Below are 16,695 nucleotides of genomic sequence, written 5' to 3'. Positions count from 1 at the left end.
TGAAAGGACTCAGGGGAAGCACTGTCTCTAAGTAAAGGCATACTTTGTATAGTCATTTGGTGTGAGATGGAATGATCAATTGCATGCATTATTAGTCCACGTGCACACGGAATAAGGCAACACCCACACAGGGTTAGGGCAGTAATGCCTATTACAACACCTGTGAAAAGTGACAGGATGAAGACCTTCCATTTTCCAAACACGACGTCAAACCAGCCCCAGGGGCTGGTGTCATCATGGCCAGATTTCTCCATCGTTGGGCATCAGATGTCACCTTTGTCACCTTCCTGTATTCACTCTTCTTGACTTTTGAACTAGTTTGAAGTGCGGGCTGAGCCAAATCTGCACTTCTCCCCCCTCACCGGGGTGAACAATTCAGGGGACAAATTTGACTGTCTGTACCTTGCTGGTCATCTTCCACGGCGGTTGTTTCCTTGTCTAGTCGGTGTTCTTCTGGGTGTAATTCCTTTTCTGATTCAGGTGTGAGGATCTTCTTGCAGTGGCTGGCGTGGACCCACGTGACACGTCCCTCCACCTTCACAGCTGTACTGGAAGTCAGCAGTACTTGATGTGGTCCTGTGAAACGTCTCTGCCTCCAGTGTTTCCTCCCGTGGTCTTTGATGAACAACCTGTCACCTGGTTTGAGATTGTGCAGGCTGATGTCTGCAGGGGTAGACAGGGCTGCTTTCACCTGGGGACAAAGGACTTAGAGAGAGGCAGAAATTTTTGCACAATAATCCAGCATCATATCTTCATGACGCCCAGTCATCAGACTTTGTTTGATGGGATTAAGCCCTATACTAGGAGTTTTTCCAAATATAATCTCAAATGGACTTAACCCATGTGTTGTTCTTACTGTCGTACGCATATAGAACAGTACCAATGGTAATGCTTCAACCCATGTCAAACCTGTTTCTTCACAGCATTTTGTTAGTTTTGTCTTGATGATGCCATTTTGTCCTTCAACACTTTGTTGGCAAACCCAGGACCATTGTTGCTACTGATCTTTTTTTGGAATACCCCAGCGAACAATGATGTCTTTTATTAGGACTTTTACCACTGTGGATGCATCCTGTTTGGAACAAGGGAATCTACCCACTTGCTAAACATGCAAACCATGGTCAAGCAATATCTTTTGTTTTGGCATAGTGACAATTCAGGATAGCATGCAGTCCATATGCAGTCCTCATATTTCTAAATGTGAACCTTGAACACTGAAATGTAGTCACATGCTTATGAGGTTTTGATTTGTGGATTACAGAAAGAAGCAATAATATTAGAGTAGACAAGAATCAAAATCCACATTTCTCACATTGTTAAAGGTAAATGTCAGGTGTTTAACCCATAAAGCTGCATCCAATAGAACAACAACTTTATTTTTGCTTCAGGGGCAACTACTACACATAAGGTCAACAAAGATTTTCCTGCTTTAGCTCATTTTAAACACTAAATGTGCACATGGAACTTCGACACATAAAGGATTTTTGTGGCTCAAATGGCTGGAAAGCTTCTGTGCTTCAACACAGCTTCATCTTTCCATCACTACAACAGAGTTCTGCTGTGGACTGAGGAAAGGGTTCTTATTGTGAAAGCCTGAGACTTTGGACTCAAGTTCAATGACACAAGGGGGTACAGGTCAATTAATTAAAAGGTTTTATTGTCAGGCTTCATACAAACAGCCTCGGACTCTGAAGTTTTTTTTCAAAAAGTGTAGCATCAGACTAAACAGAACTTTAATCAGTAACAAGGCCTGTTATATCCTGAGAAGATGTGATAAAACAATGAGCAGAATCAAGGACAAGGTCAAGTCCAAGACATAGAATAAATCAGGTTAGTTAAGTTCCAGCTCCAAATGAGGAGAGTGAAGCCAACAAGAGGCAGCCAATAGTCCTGAGAATTAAAAAACTTGAGCAGACAATCTGACAAGCAGTGACAGTAAGGGTTATTTAGAGTAAACAGGTAACTAAATACAGGTGAGAAGGGGCGTGGTCAGGAGTGAAGCTACCAAAACAGGCACATAGGGCCTGTAGTGGGGGAAGTGCAGGATCTGAAAAATAAAGTGAGCAACATGGTGAAAGACAGGAATTGTAAAAATAAAAAAACAGAAGCATGAATATGAGAATAATGACAGTTATGTTATTTGGGCTAAATGATTACGTTGCATCTTTATGATGAATTACTAATGTACCCTTGGAAAAACTGGCTGTTTCAGATCAGTTCACACAAACACATTATACAAATAAAGCTAAACAGCAACTTTGTAGGCAGCTAACATGTTGTCTTTAACAACAAATAAAGACGTTCTAAGTACATAAATGTAATTAAGTAAAAAATATGTATAAATGTCAGTCGGCCTTGTAAATGATAAAGAATATCTGAATGTCTAATTAAATTCTGTGTAGAATTGAACAATATGCTCATTAACAGGTTTGACTTTTTAGTTTGAGGCCATGAAAGGTATAAATGCTTGGAGCAAACATTTTGCCATTTTTCAGTTAGAAAGAAAAAATGATTTCAGTTTTTAAAAATATTGAATAGTTTTAGGTTCTAAGTTTCTTAACTATACAGTATTTGAAATGAACTGGTTCAGGGTGTTTACAACATCACAGGTTCCTCCGAATTATTCACCTGTGACATTTAAATTCCTAATTGAAAATTAAATATGACTTTGACAAAGGTTCATTGTTAGTATCACAACTTTATTTTTCCTTCAGTTTAGCACGTGGACACAGGTTGTTAGTGGTATGAATGAAAATTAATGACAAAAAACTTCAACAAATTTCAATGCAGTTTTTATAAAGTAGGTCTGAGTAATTAAAACTCACCACTGTAGGTGAATCCATGTGATGTCAGCAATCAGTTACTCACTGTCAGAACTTTTTCTAATCAACTATCAGTGCGCAGAAATAACACAGGATGCACTTATGATATTCTTATGATATGATCTTCATAGATGAAACATGTAAACCATCTTATGTACAAACACAATTAATTTAATCTTTGGCTATAATGAAAAACATGATGAACACTAGATGGCAAAATCCCACAATATGAAGAGTGACTTAGCCCTCTGAGACCATGGTGAGCAGCTCGAAACTAAGAAAATCACCATCATTATATTTCTATGGATTAAATCATCTGTTTCAGTGGCTGAACACTGCTCATTTTTTTAACACACTTTCAATTGCTTTGCCGAATGATTGAATCCCAGCAACAATCAATTTACCAGCTATTAGCAGATGGTAAAATGGATTAGAGTCCTCAGCTTCTGTTCTGGCCTCATTCTCATACCTGGACTGTAATTTTTCTTTCTCCTCCCTCATTTCTCTCTCATGTTGCTCCAGCATTGACTTCTTCATATCTGCTATCGCTTTTTCTTTCTCTTCTCTCTCGCTCTTTCTCTGTGCTTCTCTCTCCTCTCTCTCCCTCTTTCTCTCTTCATTCATCTCCTCTCTCTCCCTCTTTCTCTCTTCATTCATCTCCTCTCTCTCCCTCTTCCTCTCCTCCTCTCTCTCTTTCCTCTCACTCTCTCTCTCAGCCTGAAGTTGTTCATTCATTCTCTTCATCTGTTTTTCATATTTTTCTTGAAGTTTTCTCTCAATTGCTTCTTGTTCTCTGCGTTTTTCCTCTTCCTTCATCTTCAGGATGCGTTGTTTCTCCTCTTCAATTGCCCTCTCGGCCTCTTGGAACATTTCATGGGTGTAGTGACTTCCTCCGTTCATCTGAACAATATTTCTGATCTTCTGAAGCAGCTCATTGACCTGAGGTTGATTATTAACCTGGTTATTAAAAACATGGTACTGGCCGTTACATCTGGCTACAAGTTCTTGAAGCTCTAGGCTTTCATTCAGGAACTCCTCAATAGTGGTTCCTTGGAGAAGGTCCCCACCAGTAAAGAGGACCATGCTGTATCTGTCTGCAGCCTGTCCAAAGATGTCTTGAATCCTTTGCACAGTTTGTTTCTCTTCTTCAGTGAATCTGCCCAGTCTGATGAGCACCAGGAAGACATGGGGTCCAGGAGCAGCATATGAGATGCACTGGCTAATATCTTTAGTGGTTTTGTCTTTGCCAAACCTGGTGTCAAACAGGCCCGGGGTGTCAATGACAGCCACCTTCTGTCCATCCACCCCAGCTGTTCCCTTAGAACAGTCCACAGTCATAGACTTAGCACTGAACTTCGATTCAAAGCACCATCTTCCCAGGATGGTGTTTCCAGTGGCACTCTTCCCATTCCCAGTCTTCCCCACCATCACAATCCTCAGCTCTTCATTATTCACTATATGTGATCCTGTGGAGAAGAATAAGTGATTATCAGGCTGTATGTACAATGAGCATGGAGTGACTCTGGGTCACTGCAGTGTGGGATGGTCTGCTGTTAGACAATAACTACAAACACTTCAAGACAAAACATGGATATGAGACAAAGTCTGAACAACATACAATCTTTTAAACATTCTTCAAAAGTACACTGAGTACAAGTTGCTATTATAACTAGGTAAAATGCTGAAGATTAAATGTAATCATCATGGAAAATCAAGTATTAACATCTCATTGTGGAAACCTGTCCAGCCTTAGACTTTAACGTTAACATCTTCTCCAACAAGGTTACTGGTTGTTTCTGATACATCATCCAACACATACAGCAAGAGGAAGGTGAATGAATAACTATTTCCTAGTGACCAAGAAATCTGGATTTTACAAATAAAATTTACAAATGTAAACGATACTTGTACCAAAAGGTTTGTTCAGAAATACAAAATTATAAAAATGCATCCTGTAGGATTGGACTCTAGGGAATACAGTAAAATATGACATAAAATAATAGTATTTTAAGCATGAAATCAATAACATGACTTACTGAAGTTTCCAGGTGACACAGGGTTGGTGAAGTTTCTTTCCATGTTTAGACTAAAGAAAGATACTGAAAGATACTGAAGTAGATACTGAAGTGAAGTGTTCTGCTGCAGCTGCAAGTGACATTAAATTGGGTCACAAGTGAAAGTGAAACTTAAACTGTCCATTTGAGGGAATAGAACAGTTTTTCTCTATTGCTATGATACATTTATGAAACCAGGACCCACTTGATCTTCATCACCTTATCAGCAAAGCTGAAGTCTTTTCCACTGGTTTCTAGTTTCAAGTTATGGGAAGTCCTTTTTTAGATCCATATTATTATGCACTTCTGTTTCTAATTATACTGAACTGTTAGTGAGTGAGCTTCTCTTTCATTAGGGCATTGAATCAAATCCTTTTTGGCTTTCCAGTTGCACTTTATGTAAATATACTGAAAATATTATGCATGTCATTTATTAAACTGATGAGTTCCTTCACACACATGTGCTACTACATATGTTGGTAAATATGACAGGGCATAAACTGGGTCATACCTCTTTAATACCAGTTCTTATCATCAGATGGACCAGATGGGGTTGGTTATAAGAAAAACAATTAATATGCCATCATTACTAAAACTGAGAAACATAAAATCAAAGAGATTACAGTTACATGTCCTTATAAGTTAAAATATCTTAAGATGCTGTGAGTTAATGGTACAGTACACAAAGACAATTCAGATAAAACCCATTCATCCATTATCTGTATCCACGATCTCAGTCTTTTACATATAACAGTTATACAAATGTAGTAATTAAACTATATTATTTTTCTGTGTACAAATGTACACTCACCTCACAGGTCATAAATGAGAGGAGACACAAACTTTGGTTTTTTTAATATTGTTGCCTAGTGAGTGATAAAATACAAATGGTTTCGGCTTTTTTCACATAGTCGAGTCACACAGTGAATTACACAGTGGCTTTAAAATAAATGTACCTTACTACAGAAATAGAATTGGCATAAAGCATATATGTGGTTTACTTTCCAGTGCCCATTAGTCACACATCATTTGTGTGTGTGTTTTGTTTTTCATTTATACGTATACAATTTAAAATAGACCCTGAAAAACAATAATTAAATATTTGACAAGTAAACAGCACCAACAACGTGTGAGCACCAATACCAAGACACAATTATTACAAGAAACAAATATATATATATATATATATATATATATATATATATTTATTTATTTATTATATTGTAAAAATACAACCCCAGTTTTAAAAAGTTGGGACAATGTGTAAAACGTAAATGAAAACAGAACGCAATGTTTTGCAAATCTCATCAACCCATATTTTATTCAAAATAAAACATGAACAACACATTAAATGTTGAAGTCAAGACATTTTACCATCTCATGGAAAATATTAGCTCATTTTGAATTCGATTGCAGCAACACATCTAAAAAAAGTTGGAACAAGATGATGTTTACCATTGTGTAGCATCCCCTCTTCTTTTAACAACTGTCTGTAAACATCTGGGAAGTGAACAGACCAGTTGCTGGAGTTTAGGAGAGGAATGTTGTTCCATTCTTGAACATCCAGACCTTTATGATGATGTCCTTTATGATGACCTTTATCTAGTTCCATAGATGGATATGTCTGGGTATCATCATCATAGCAATGGAAATGTATGTATTTAAACCAACCTAGTGCAGTTCCTTTAATCCCAAATTCATGTTTCAATCTCTGTAATAAAATATTGGGATCCATGGTGTTGAATGCAGCAGTAAGATCTAACAGAACAAGTATAGAGACGAGCCCATTATCTCAAGCCAAGAGAAGATTGATGACTTTTAATAGTGCTGTTTTTGTGCAGTGATGAAGTCTAAATCCTGACTGAAAGTCTTCAAATTAATTTAAAAACATCAACTTGTATGAGGATAAATTTGAAGTGGCTACTCTCCAATGTACTGACACGTGGTGAAGCGAATGATGAAATAGTCAATGTAACATCACTGCTGAAATGTTTTTTTGGTTTTCGAATAAGTGGAAGGGGGGAGGAAAAAAAACAGCCTCTACTTCAGAGTTAGAAGTCATCTTTATCCAAAATGCTTAAAGCATACAGATCGTTTGAAACACTGTAGTTGATTAACTTCACCAGACCAGAACGGACCAAGTGCTGCAGTGTGTTGTCTGCTGTACCATGTTAGTCTGCTGATCATATGGTTTAGATAATTTACCCAACCATCACCGACCAAAACTTATATCCCTAAAATGCACTCAAACCTTCACTGTGATCTGATTTTCCACGTTTAGGAATCAACGCCGAATCAGAGAGAACATGAGCTGAGATTTTTATGTGAATTTTTTTTTCACCCAGTCCTACAACTTTTGAGTACACAAGAAAGAAGAAGAAGAAAAGAAAAACACAAAGAGCTTCTGTCACTTAATGGAATCCTCTAACCAGCCTCACAAAGTGACCTGTTCTCAACAATGGTGCTAAACGATTTCATGTGTTTGTGGCAAATCGCATTCAGCGTATCAAACAGAGCACAGATCCAATTCAATGGAGATATGTAACCTCTGAAGACAATCCTGCAGATCAAGCATCAAGAGGTCTTACAGCGAAAGAACTCACTACATCCAATTGGTTTATGGGTCCAGCCTTTCTTTGGCTGGATCAACTTCCCAACAGAGATGTGAAGGTGGGAGATATTTCAGTTGAAGACCCAGAAGCTCGTAAAACTTATGTACACGAGACCTTGACTATTGAAGACTCACTGAATAATCGCTAATAATAATAATTCTAAAGTTGTCCAACTGGACCAAACTAGTCAAGGGTATTGCTAGACTCATAAGTGATTTTATATCATATCAAGGTTGCTGATTGAGCATTATCATCAGCGAGTGCAACACCAAGGTCGTGGTATAACACTTAACGCACTAAGATCAAGTGGTATTTGGATCCTTGGTGGCAGTCATGCTGTGTCATCTTGCATTCACAAGTGTGTTAATGTTACAGGCCCCAAACAACAGTGACCTGTAGACAGGTTATATACCCTGTTTCAGACAGGAAAAAGTAGAGACGGGAGACGTTAGTTGTGTCCGTTCAATCAGGCTGTTTCTGTCTGAGAAGCAGAGGCCTGAAGCCTACGTTCAACTAGTGCTCATTTTGGTGAATACTCCACCTAGTGGCGTAACTTGACAATTACAATGAAAAGCTTGAAACTTAAAACCATGGTAAATGTTCAGAAATTTAGCCTCTCTGCACCAAAATACAAAAAAACACACAATCCTAATCAACAATTGTGACCAACCATTGGTGGGTGTCACATTAAGGTTTAGAAGACCTTTGAAGCAATATGGTCTATTATTTACTTGTTTGTGTTCTCGTGCAGTACACATAGAACTGCTTGAAGATATGACAGCTGATGTCTTTATTAATGCTCTTCGTGCTTTCATTGCACTACGAGGAAACGTTCGACAACTTCGATCTGATCAGGGTACTAACTTTGTTGGTGCAAGGCGTCAGTTCTTGGAAGCTGTAAAGGAGATGGACCAAGAATACCTAAAACAACTAGGCTGTGAATCTGTCATGAACACTCCAGCTGCAAGTCATATGGGTGGAGCTTGGGAAAGACAAATGAGGACAATAAGGAATGTGCTAATGTCCATTCTAGTTCAGTCGTCCCGCAAACTGGATAGTTCGTCATTGCAAACTTACCTATATGAGGTTATGGCGATCATAAACAGCAGACCTTTAACGGCACACTTACTCAATGATCCAGCAGGAGCACAACCTCTTACACCTAATCTCCTTCTGACAATGAAATTTTCTATTGTTTTGCCACCACCCGGAGAATTTGTAAGAGAAGATCTTTACCTTCGCAAAAGATGGCGTAAGGTGCAATACTTGGCCAATGAATTTTGAGGGAGTGTAACTGCTGTTAGAAGCAGTTATAATGTTTAAGTTTATGTACTGTTTGTAGTTAAGATTATATATAATTTGTACGAAAAAGGGGAATTGATATGATTAAGAATATATTTGTTTTCGTTCTTAAGTCATTTGTATAGTGTTTCCCAAGCGGAACCAATGTTCGCCAGTCCAGGTAAAGACAGGTTATTATTGAGTGCGACTTTATGCTACACGTGTGATGCCGAGTTGTCGTGTTCAGCCGAAGATAATGTTTTAAGTTACGTTGTTTCCAAGGTCTGAGACAGAGCAAGACTCGTTAAGCTGAAGTTATATTCTCCCTGTATGTTAATACGGCCAATAAAGTATGTGAAGCTTGTGATCGTTTATATTGTACCGACTGTTAGCAACTTGGTTTAATTAGCGATACGACATGTAAAGGAACGTAACAACTGTTATTCACCTATATTTTATTTAAGAATAATCCTTATAAAGTGATATTGTACAGTTTGAAATAAGTTTATTAAGCTATTGTGTGTATTTTATTTTCTGTTTATGTCAAAGAAAAGGAATTGTATTTTATATTTGTGTTTTATTTATATTTGAACTTTATTTACTTCTCACGGCATAATGAACATCTTTGGAAATAAATGCCTGTGACAAGAGATCATCTTGTGTCCGTGATTAACTGGATGGGAGTAACACTTCCCATCCACTGCAGTTTGCAACGAACGACGTCTGTTGTTCCCCGCACCGCACAGAAGACACCAAGCTAAACTTTTCAGCTCAGTGATCCCAAAATGGTGGAACGAGCTTCCAAACTGCACGCTCAGCAAACTCAATATCGATATTAAGTACTTAAATCTATTAAAAAAATAAAACTTTATGCTTTTTCTTGCACTTGAATCTGATGAAAACACTTTTCTAATAGGACTTTGCTTTGACGTTTTCTCCTTGACTTGGATTTTTGCTGCCTTGTAAGTGACTTAGGATAAAAGCGTCTGTTAAATGACTAAATGTAAATGTAAAAGTACTACAAATTATCTGGGGAGAAATAAAAGATTCAGATTTGATCCTCCACACAATAAAAGAGTTTTGGAGGAACTTGTTTTAGCGTTTCCTCCTTGGTTTTTATAATTGTTTTTATTCCCCACTTGATAATTAAATTCATTTTTGGCCTAAATTCCTGGTCCACTCTGTCAGGGTACATATATCTGTGTAGTACATGAAGTACTCAGACTTTATCTTATGTGTCTTCTGTGTAGGAAGCTCTTCTGATAAAACCACAATGCTCACCCCTCCCTTCACCATTTAGGAGAAATGGCAGCAATTCTATAAAAGTGTAGTTGATACTGCAACTGTTACAGGTTGTTTGGTTTACTGTCCTACAGCGGTGAAAGGTGTAAAGAGGGTAGAACATGTCAGGACACATCTGAGGAAATGCTATGTGGTATCTACATTTATGACAGTAAAGTTACAGATACCTGCTATAGAAGACAGTGAGAAGTTTACTGACAGGTCCTGTGTGTACAGTATGTACAATTTACAACCACAAATGTGCTGGAAATAATTAAAATCATTCTATTTGTATTTACATTTTACACAGAATCCCAAGTTCTCTGCAAGTGGGGTTTGTATAAGCACGTGAACAAGACAAAGCAACGATACTAATTTATTTACCTTATTATTCTTTACATGTTACAGCCTCATATACCAATCCAACATTTGCTGAACCCATAACACACATGTTTTAATTCTGCTTTCTGTCTTGTGAGCTACAGAACAACAAAGTAGTATTTGATTTAAAGACACAGGCAGACAAGGAAAACAGAGACAACATGAAATGTTAACAAAAGCTTCGATCAGAAATTATAAAAATGCATCGTGTAGGATTTGAATGGCCCTTCTCTCTCAGTTTAGCAGCCGGCTCAGAGAGTCCTGGTGGTTCCAGACTTCTCCCATTTATGGATGATGGAAACCACTGTGCTCATTGGGACCTTCAATGGTGCAGAAATGTCTCTGTACCCTTCCTGAGATCAGTGCCTCGATACAAACCTGTCTCAGAGGTCTACAGACACTTCCTTGGACTTCATGGCTTGGTTTGTCCTCTGACATATGCGTCCTCTGACAGGTGTATGCTGTTCCAAATCATGTCCAATCAACTGAATTCCAATCAAGTTGTAGAATCACCTCGAAGATAATCAGTGGAAACAGGATGCACCAGAACTTCTTTCACATCAATATCAAATTTTTTGATGTTAAGAAACAAAATGTTTCTGGGAAAGTTCTAGTCCCTAATTTATTAGCATATATCACTGTGTTCTTTTTATTTACATTTTACACAATGTCTTTTTGTAAAATGTTTTCATCCAATGTTATTTTCATCATAGTTTTTTGCACCTGTTTGGTTGGATTTTGCAAGGAAAAATATAAACTAGCCCTAAATACCATGATTATACATTATTTCTATTTGCATGAATGCAGACTACATACTTGCCACCTACTGTATATCGTCTCCCTTTAAACTGAAAACTGAAACCCAGATCTGTCTCTCTGACCTTGTTCCTGGGCTCTGAAACCTCATCACAGCAGGGGTGTTTGTGGGCAAGGTGAGTAAAAGAACTGATTCTTAAGGTTTAACTCTTCTCTTTCCTTCATACACTGAGCTGTCAGGTTAGTAGCTACACCAGGATAAAACTACCGCAGCCCTTCATGCAATGTGCATGAGACACACTCTGACCTTAGACCCTTAAATAGAATGGAGGGGGATTGAATGGGGATGAAGAGAGAGTAAATACAGACTACAACACAGACTAGAGTTTAAGATGTAATGACACGACTTTATTTGTAGTTTAAGTTGGTCCAAAGACAGATTTGTCCAAGCAGTGACATGATCATAGACTCAAGAACTTAATGCTTTAAGTAATGTTTTAAAAATAACTACTGTAGCTCATCCAGAACAATTTCTAACAGTTTCAGAACAGTTTTCTAAGTAGAATATAATTTGTCATTCTTTAGTTCACTATTAGCACAGCATTCATTTAATTCATAATATTTGCAAGACATAACTGTGGAAATTCCAAAAAGGTTTAAATGTGTCTTACATTGACTTGTCATTAAAGAGACAAACCTGCAGCAAATAGCTGCTGAGAATTGATTACAAGATAACACAAGGAGGTTTATAATCTTTAATTTCAGCTATCATCCTGGCCAACTGGTTATACATGTTTTGAACTTTGTCTTTTTCACCTTGAAGTTCTCTGCTGTGTTTTGCATTTAATTGATCCATCATCTGATTCCTCTCCTTCTCCCTCTCTCTCCTCTCCATTTCTTTCTCTGCTGCTCTTTCCTCTCTCTCCCTCTTTCTCTCTTCATTCATCTCCTCTCTTACCATCTTCCTCTCCTCCTCTCTCTCTTTCCTCTCTCTCTCTCTCTCAGCCTGAAATTGCTGATACAGTTTCTGCATCTCTTTATCATATTTTTCCTGCAGTTTTCTCTCCACCTCCTCTTGTTGTCTGCGTATTTCCTCTTCTTTCTCCTTCAGGATGCGCTGTTTCTCCTCTTCGATTGCCCTCTCTGCCTCTTGGAACATCTCATTGGTGTAGTGACTTCCTCCGTCCCTCTGAACTATATTTCTGATCTTCTGAAGCAGATCAATGACCTGAGAACGATCCTTGTTCTTATTATTGAAGACATGGTAGTGACCATTGCACCTTCCCACAAGCTCCTGCAGCTCAGGGCTCCCTGTCAGGAAGCTTTCAATGGTATCTTCAAGATCGTCACCACCAGTAAAGAGGACCATGCTGTATCTGTCTGCAGCCTGGCCAAAGATTTCTTGAATCTTCTTTACAGTTTGCTTTTCTTCTTCAGTGAATCTGCCCAGTCTGATGACCACCAAGAAGACATGGGGTCCAGGAGCAGCGTATAAGATGCACTGGCCTATAAGTTTAGATGTTTCTTCTTTGTCAAACCTGGTGTCAAACAGGCCTGGGGTGTCAATGACAGCCACCTGTTGTCCATCCACCTCAGCTCTGCACTTAGAACAGTCCACAGTAATAGACTTAGCACTGAGCTTTGATTCAAAGCACTGTCGTCCCAGGATGGTGTTTCCAGTGGAACTTTTCCCGCTGCCAGTCTTCCCCACCATCACAATCCTCAACTCCTCACTATATGTTTTGTGCAATCCTGTGAAGAAGAATGAGTGACAATAAAAAATAATCAGACTCCTTTTCAATTTCACTACACAACTGTCAGACTCTCTTTTCACGAAAAATAGGACAATAAGTTCAGTATCTGTTCTTATCAGTTTATTATCTGATGTGTCCTCTACAAGGAGACAACTGGTTAAACAGAAAAAATGGGACTTGCCATTCACTCCAAACATCAACCTGGCCTGGCAGTGCTGCTGAAAACTGTGCACCTAAGTATTTTTGGCGGCCGGTTGGCTCAGTGGGTAAAGCATCATTTTGATCAAACCCCAACAGGTTTGTACTTGAGTTGAGATACTTAGCACTAGCTCCCTGGGAGCCCCCAGAGTCTGCCCATTGCTCCCCCCACAGGGTGGGTTACATGCAGAGATCAAACATGTAAAATGTGCTCACTGATGACAATAAAGCTTCTATAATAACAGAAATGATGATGATAAATATATGTACTAGATGTGATAGATAGATAAATAAAGTTCTTTTAAAAATAAAAGAAGAAAAGCACATTTGCACTTTATAAATAGTGATATTCATCAAAGTGGGATCTCGCATTTAAATAATCTATATAAACAGAATTGCAAACAGATTTAAAGGATTAAGGAACAAAGTGGTTATAGAGCTGAGAAAAGTCAGCGTCCTTCATGCAGCTGTTTGCTGACTCATAAGCTAATAGCTCACTGGTTTGGAAACATATTAATAAACTCAGCAATCAGAAATTCAGTGAGAGTAACAGTATAACTACATTAAATTAATGGAAAAGTCAGTATGATTATCGAAAGATTCCTAATAAACGTAATAATTTCTCGTCCCGTTAATGTGTCATATGATCAAGTGGGAGATCAGCTTCCAAAAGGATCCAAGGATCAAAATCTATTTGAGGGAGTGAATAGATTCCATATCATAACAGCATGTAGTGAATATCTACTATATTTAGCAGCTTCACTAAGTGCAGTGTAATGTTAATACATATAGACTAAATTGTAAATGAAACATTTCTTGCTCTAAGTGCTACAGTTACATAGAAAATACCATCTCATAATGTTCTATCCTAATACTAAACCCAACACATTTTAGTTATTTATTTAGCATTGGTTTAGGTTTCTTTTGTTTGTTTGTTTGTTTGTTTGTAAATTTCACTGGCTTAGTTAAAACATTTTACTCAAACGTTTATCACTTAAAATCTAAACTAAAGTAAATAACGATCACATGTGTGTGAACAGGTGAATGAGAAGCAGAGAAGAGCTTTTAGTTAGATAAGATAGAAAAGCACTATATAAGCACAGACCATTTACCATTAAAACATGGACAGAGTAACTTGACTTACCTGAGTTTCCATCCATGTTTGGCTTGTACACTTTGATGTCCAAGACTGGATTAGTGATGGCAGATACAATGTCCAAGACTTCTGAGTGTGTCCACTGCAGCTCTTTAAATACCCCTATGCACCAAACCCCCCCTCATCTGCACTGGTCACAGTGAAAGTGAAACAAAGACTTACTGGGACTGTTACACACACCCCTCCCCACCCCCCTCAGCTGCACACTGAAAGTAAAACAAAGACTTACTGGGACTGTTAAAAATGATGGGACAGAAATACTTGTCTTATCTAAACTACAGCAGTGCCCTGCTGACATGGCTGCCAGCAGCACAATCAATGCTTTCTAGATGATTCAAACTGCAGCAGCATGTTTCATTTTTGATGAGCCAAAGTGGAAACATGTCACATAACTGTTCAGATCTGTGCTCTGCTTTCTGCCCATCGAACGATGAGTGAAATCACTTGGTTAAAATGTGTCCATATGTTTGCTTGAATGCCTCATTAGCAGCTTTGTGAGACACCAATTGCTCTGTTCTTTATGTGGCAGTGTCATGTAAATGTTCAACTTTTAACATCAGCTCCCCCTCACATCTATCATGTGACAATAACATGCTACTACAGTAAAAAATCAGAAAATTCTGTCTCTAAAATTTAGGGACAAAACTGGGTTGCACTTTCACTTCTTACCTCACAAACCCCCCTCAGCTGAACTGGTCACAGTGAAAGTGAAACAAAGACTGTTAAAAATTATGGGACAGAAATACTTGTCTTATCTAAACTACAGCAGTGCCCTGCTGACATGGCTGCCAGCAGCACAATCAATCCTCTCTAGATGATTCAAACTGCAGCAGCATGTTTCATTTTTGATGAGCCAAAGTGGAAACATGTCACATAACTGTTCAGATCTGTGCTCTGCTTTCTGCCCATCGAACGATGAGTGAAATCACTTGGTTAAAATGTGTCCATATGTTTGCTTGAATGCCTCATTAGCAGCTTTGTGAGACACCAATTGCTCTGTTCTTTATGGGGCAGTGTCATGTAAATGTTCAACTTTTAACATCAGCTCCCCAACACATCTATCATGTGACAATAACATGCTACTACAGTAAAAAATCAGAAAATTCTGTCTCTAAAATTTAGGGAAAAAACTGGGTTGCACTTTCACTTCTTACCTTTTTTCTAAAACTCACTGTGTGGTGGTGGAATAGATTTCAGGACAACAACTCGACAACTAAACTATAGTAATAATTTTATTTTAAAATATATATTGCAGTAGTCCACATAAAAGTTGCTACTTCCATCAATTCTGAGATCAGGCAGCAGGTCTTTAAATCTACAGTAAAGTAATATTGGTAAAACTGCAGCCACCTGATCCCCACAAAATGAAAATGAAACTACGCTTATTTAAATGATCTGTCTATCTATTAATTTTAGAAAGCTGCAATGATGGTCCTACTTTTAGGAGTAGGCGTATGATCAATGTATCCACATTTTAAATTTAGGATATCAGTCCTATTTCCACCAGTAAGAGCTCCAGTGGTGTCCTAACATGTTAGGAGTAGCCAGGACTGCACAGATCCTGTGGGAGGACAGATGTTTTGAACATTTAATAAAAGAGAGCTCTAAAAAACAGTAGCATGCTTCTTTAGGTTCCTTTGGTTTAGAGAGAAGGTGCAGTAGTTATTTTTATGACCCTGTCTACCTCTGCTGGACGATTTGTGGTACTGCTAAATGTACCTGTGCACACGGGGCCTCAGAAATCACTGTCTGTAAGTGCATTTATAAGCTATTTGAGCTTTTTTATCTTTGTGACCCAGTTTTGTGGCATAAAGTAAACAGAGCAATGTAAATTACATCTTACTGAGAACCAGTTTTTTCTGAAGTATCGGAAACTTAGCAAACTATCTACAGTATGTTGTGATGTACAGATTTCCTTTGGTTTTCAGTTTTACTACTTTCATTCATGAAACACGGAGCTTTCATGCTAAACCCTGACTCCAGTGTCTTTTTGAATTAAGGTAGTTTTGCTGTTAATTTGTTTGTAGGACAAGGACACAGTAAGATGCTTATTGGTGGCTAAAAAGGCAAAAGACGCAAGCCAGTGATCTAAGAGACAGCATGGATGAAAACACTAAATTAACCACGTCATCAAGTAGCAAGGAGTGATGTAAAGTGATGACTGTGGTGCAGGAGGTAAAGTGGTTGTCCACCAATCCTGCAGTTGTTGGTTTGATTCCTAGTTCCTCCAGTTACATGTTGAAGTGTCCTTGAACAAGACACTGAACCCCAACTTAGTTGCTCTCAGTGAGTGTCGTCCAGCTGCATAGCAGCTCCACCATCAGCTGGTGTGTGTGTGTGACTGTGAGTGTGAATGGGTGAATGAGAAGCAGTGTAAAGCGCTTTCAGTGCCAACAAGTA

At 38.3% G+C, this 16,695-nt stretch overlaps 1 protein-coding gene across 1 annotated transcript; it reads right to left on the bottom strand.

Moving 5' to 3' along the window:
• Positions 1-1,669: 1,669 nt before the first annotated feature.
• LOC137124133 (uncharacterized) lies at positions 1,670-14,434 on the bottom strand. Its single transcript, XM_067498825.1, has 3 exons — positions 14,284-14,434; positions 12,304-12,939; positions 1,670-4,264 (listed from the first exon to the last, which is right to left on the bottom strand). The coding sequence occupies exons 1-3, from the start codon at positions 14,297-14,299 to the stop codon at positions 3,162-3,164; spliced, it is 1,755 nt and encodes a 584-aa protein (XP_067354926.1). The 5' UTR covers positions 14,300-14,434; the 3' UTR covers positions 1,670-3,161.
• Between the last annotated feature and the right edge of the window lie 2,261 nt (positions 14,435-16,695).

This window comes from Channa argus, chromosome 3, assembly GCF_033026475.1.
Source record: "Channa argus isolate prfri chromosome 3, Channa argus male v1.0, whole genome shotgun sequence".
NCBI classification, from domain to species: Eukaryota; Metazoa; Chordata; class Actinopteri; order Anabantiformes; family Channidae; genus Channa; species Channa argus.
Note: the sequence above shows the minus strand (reverse complement) of the source record. Positions and strands in the feature narration are given on the sequence as shown.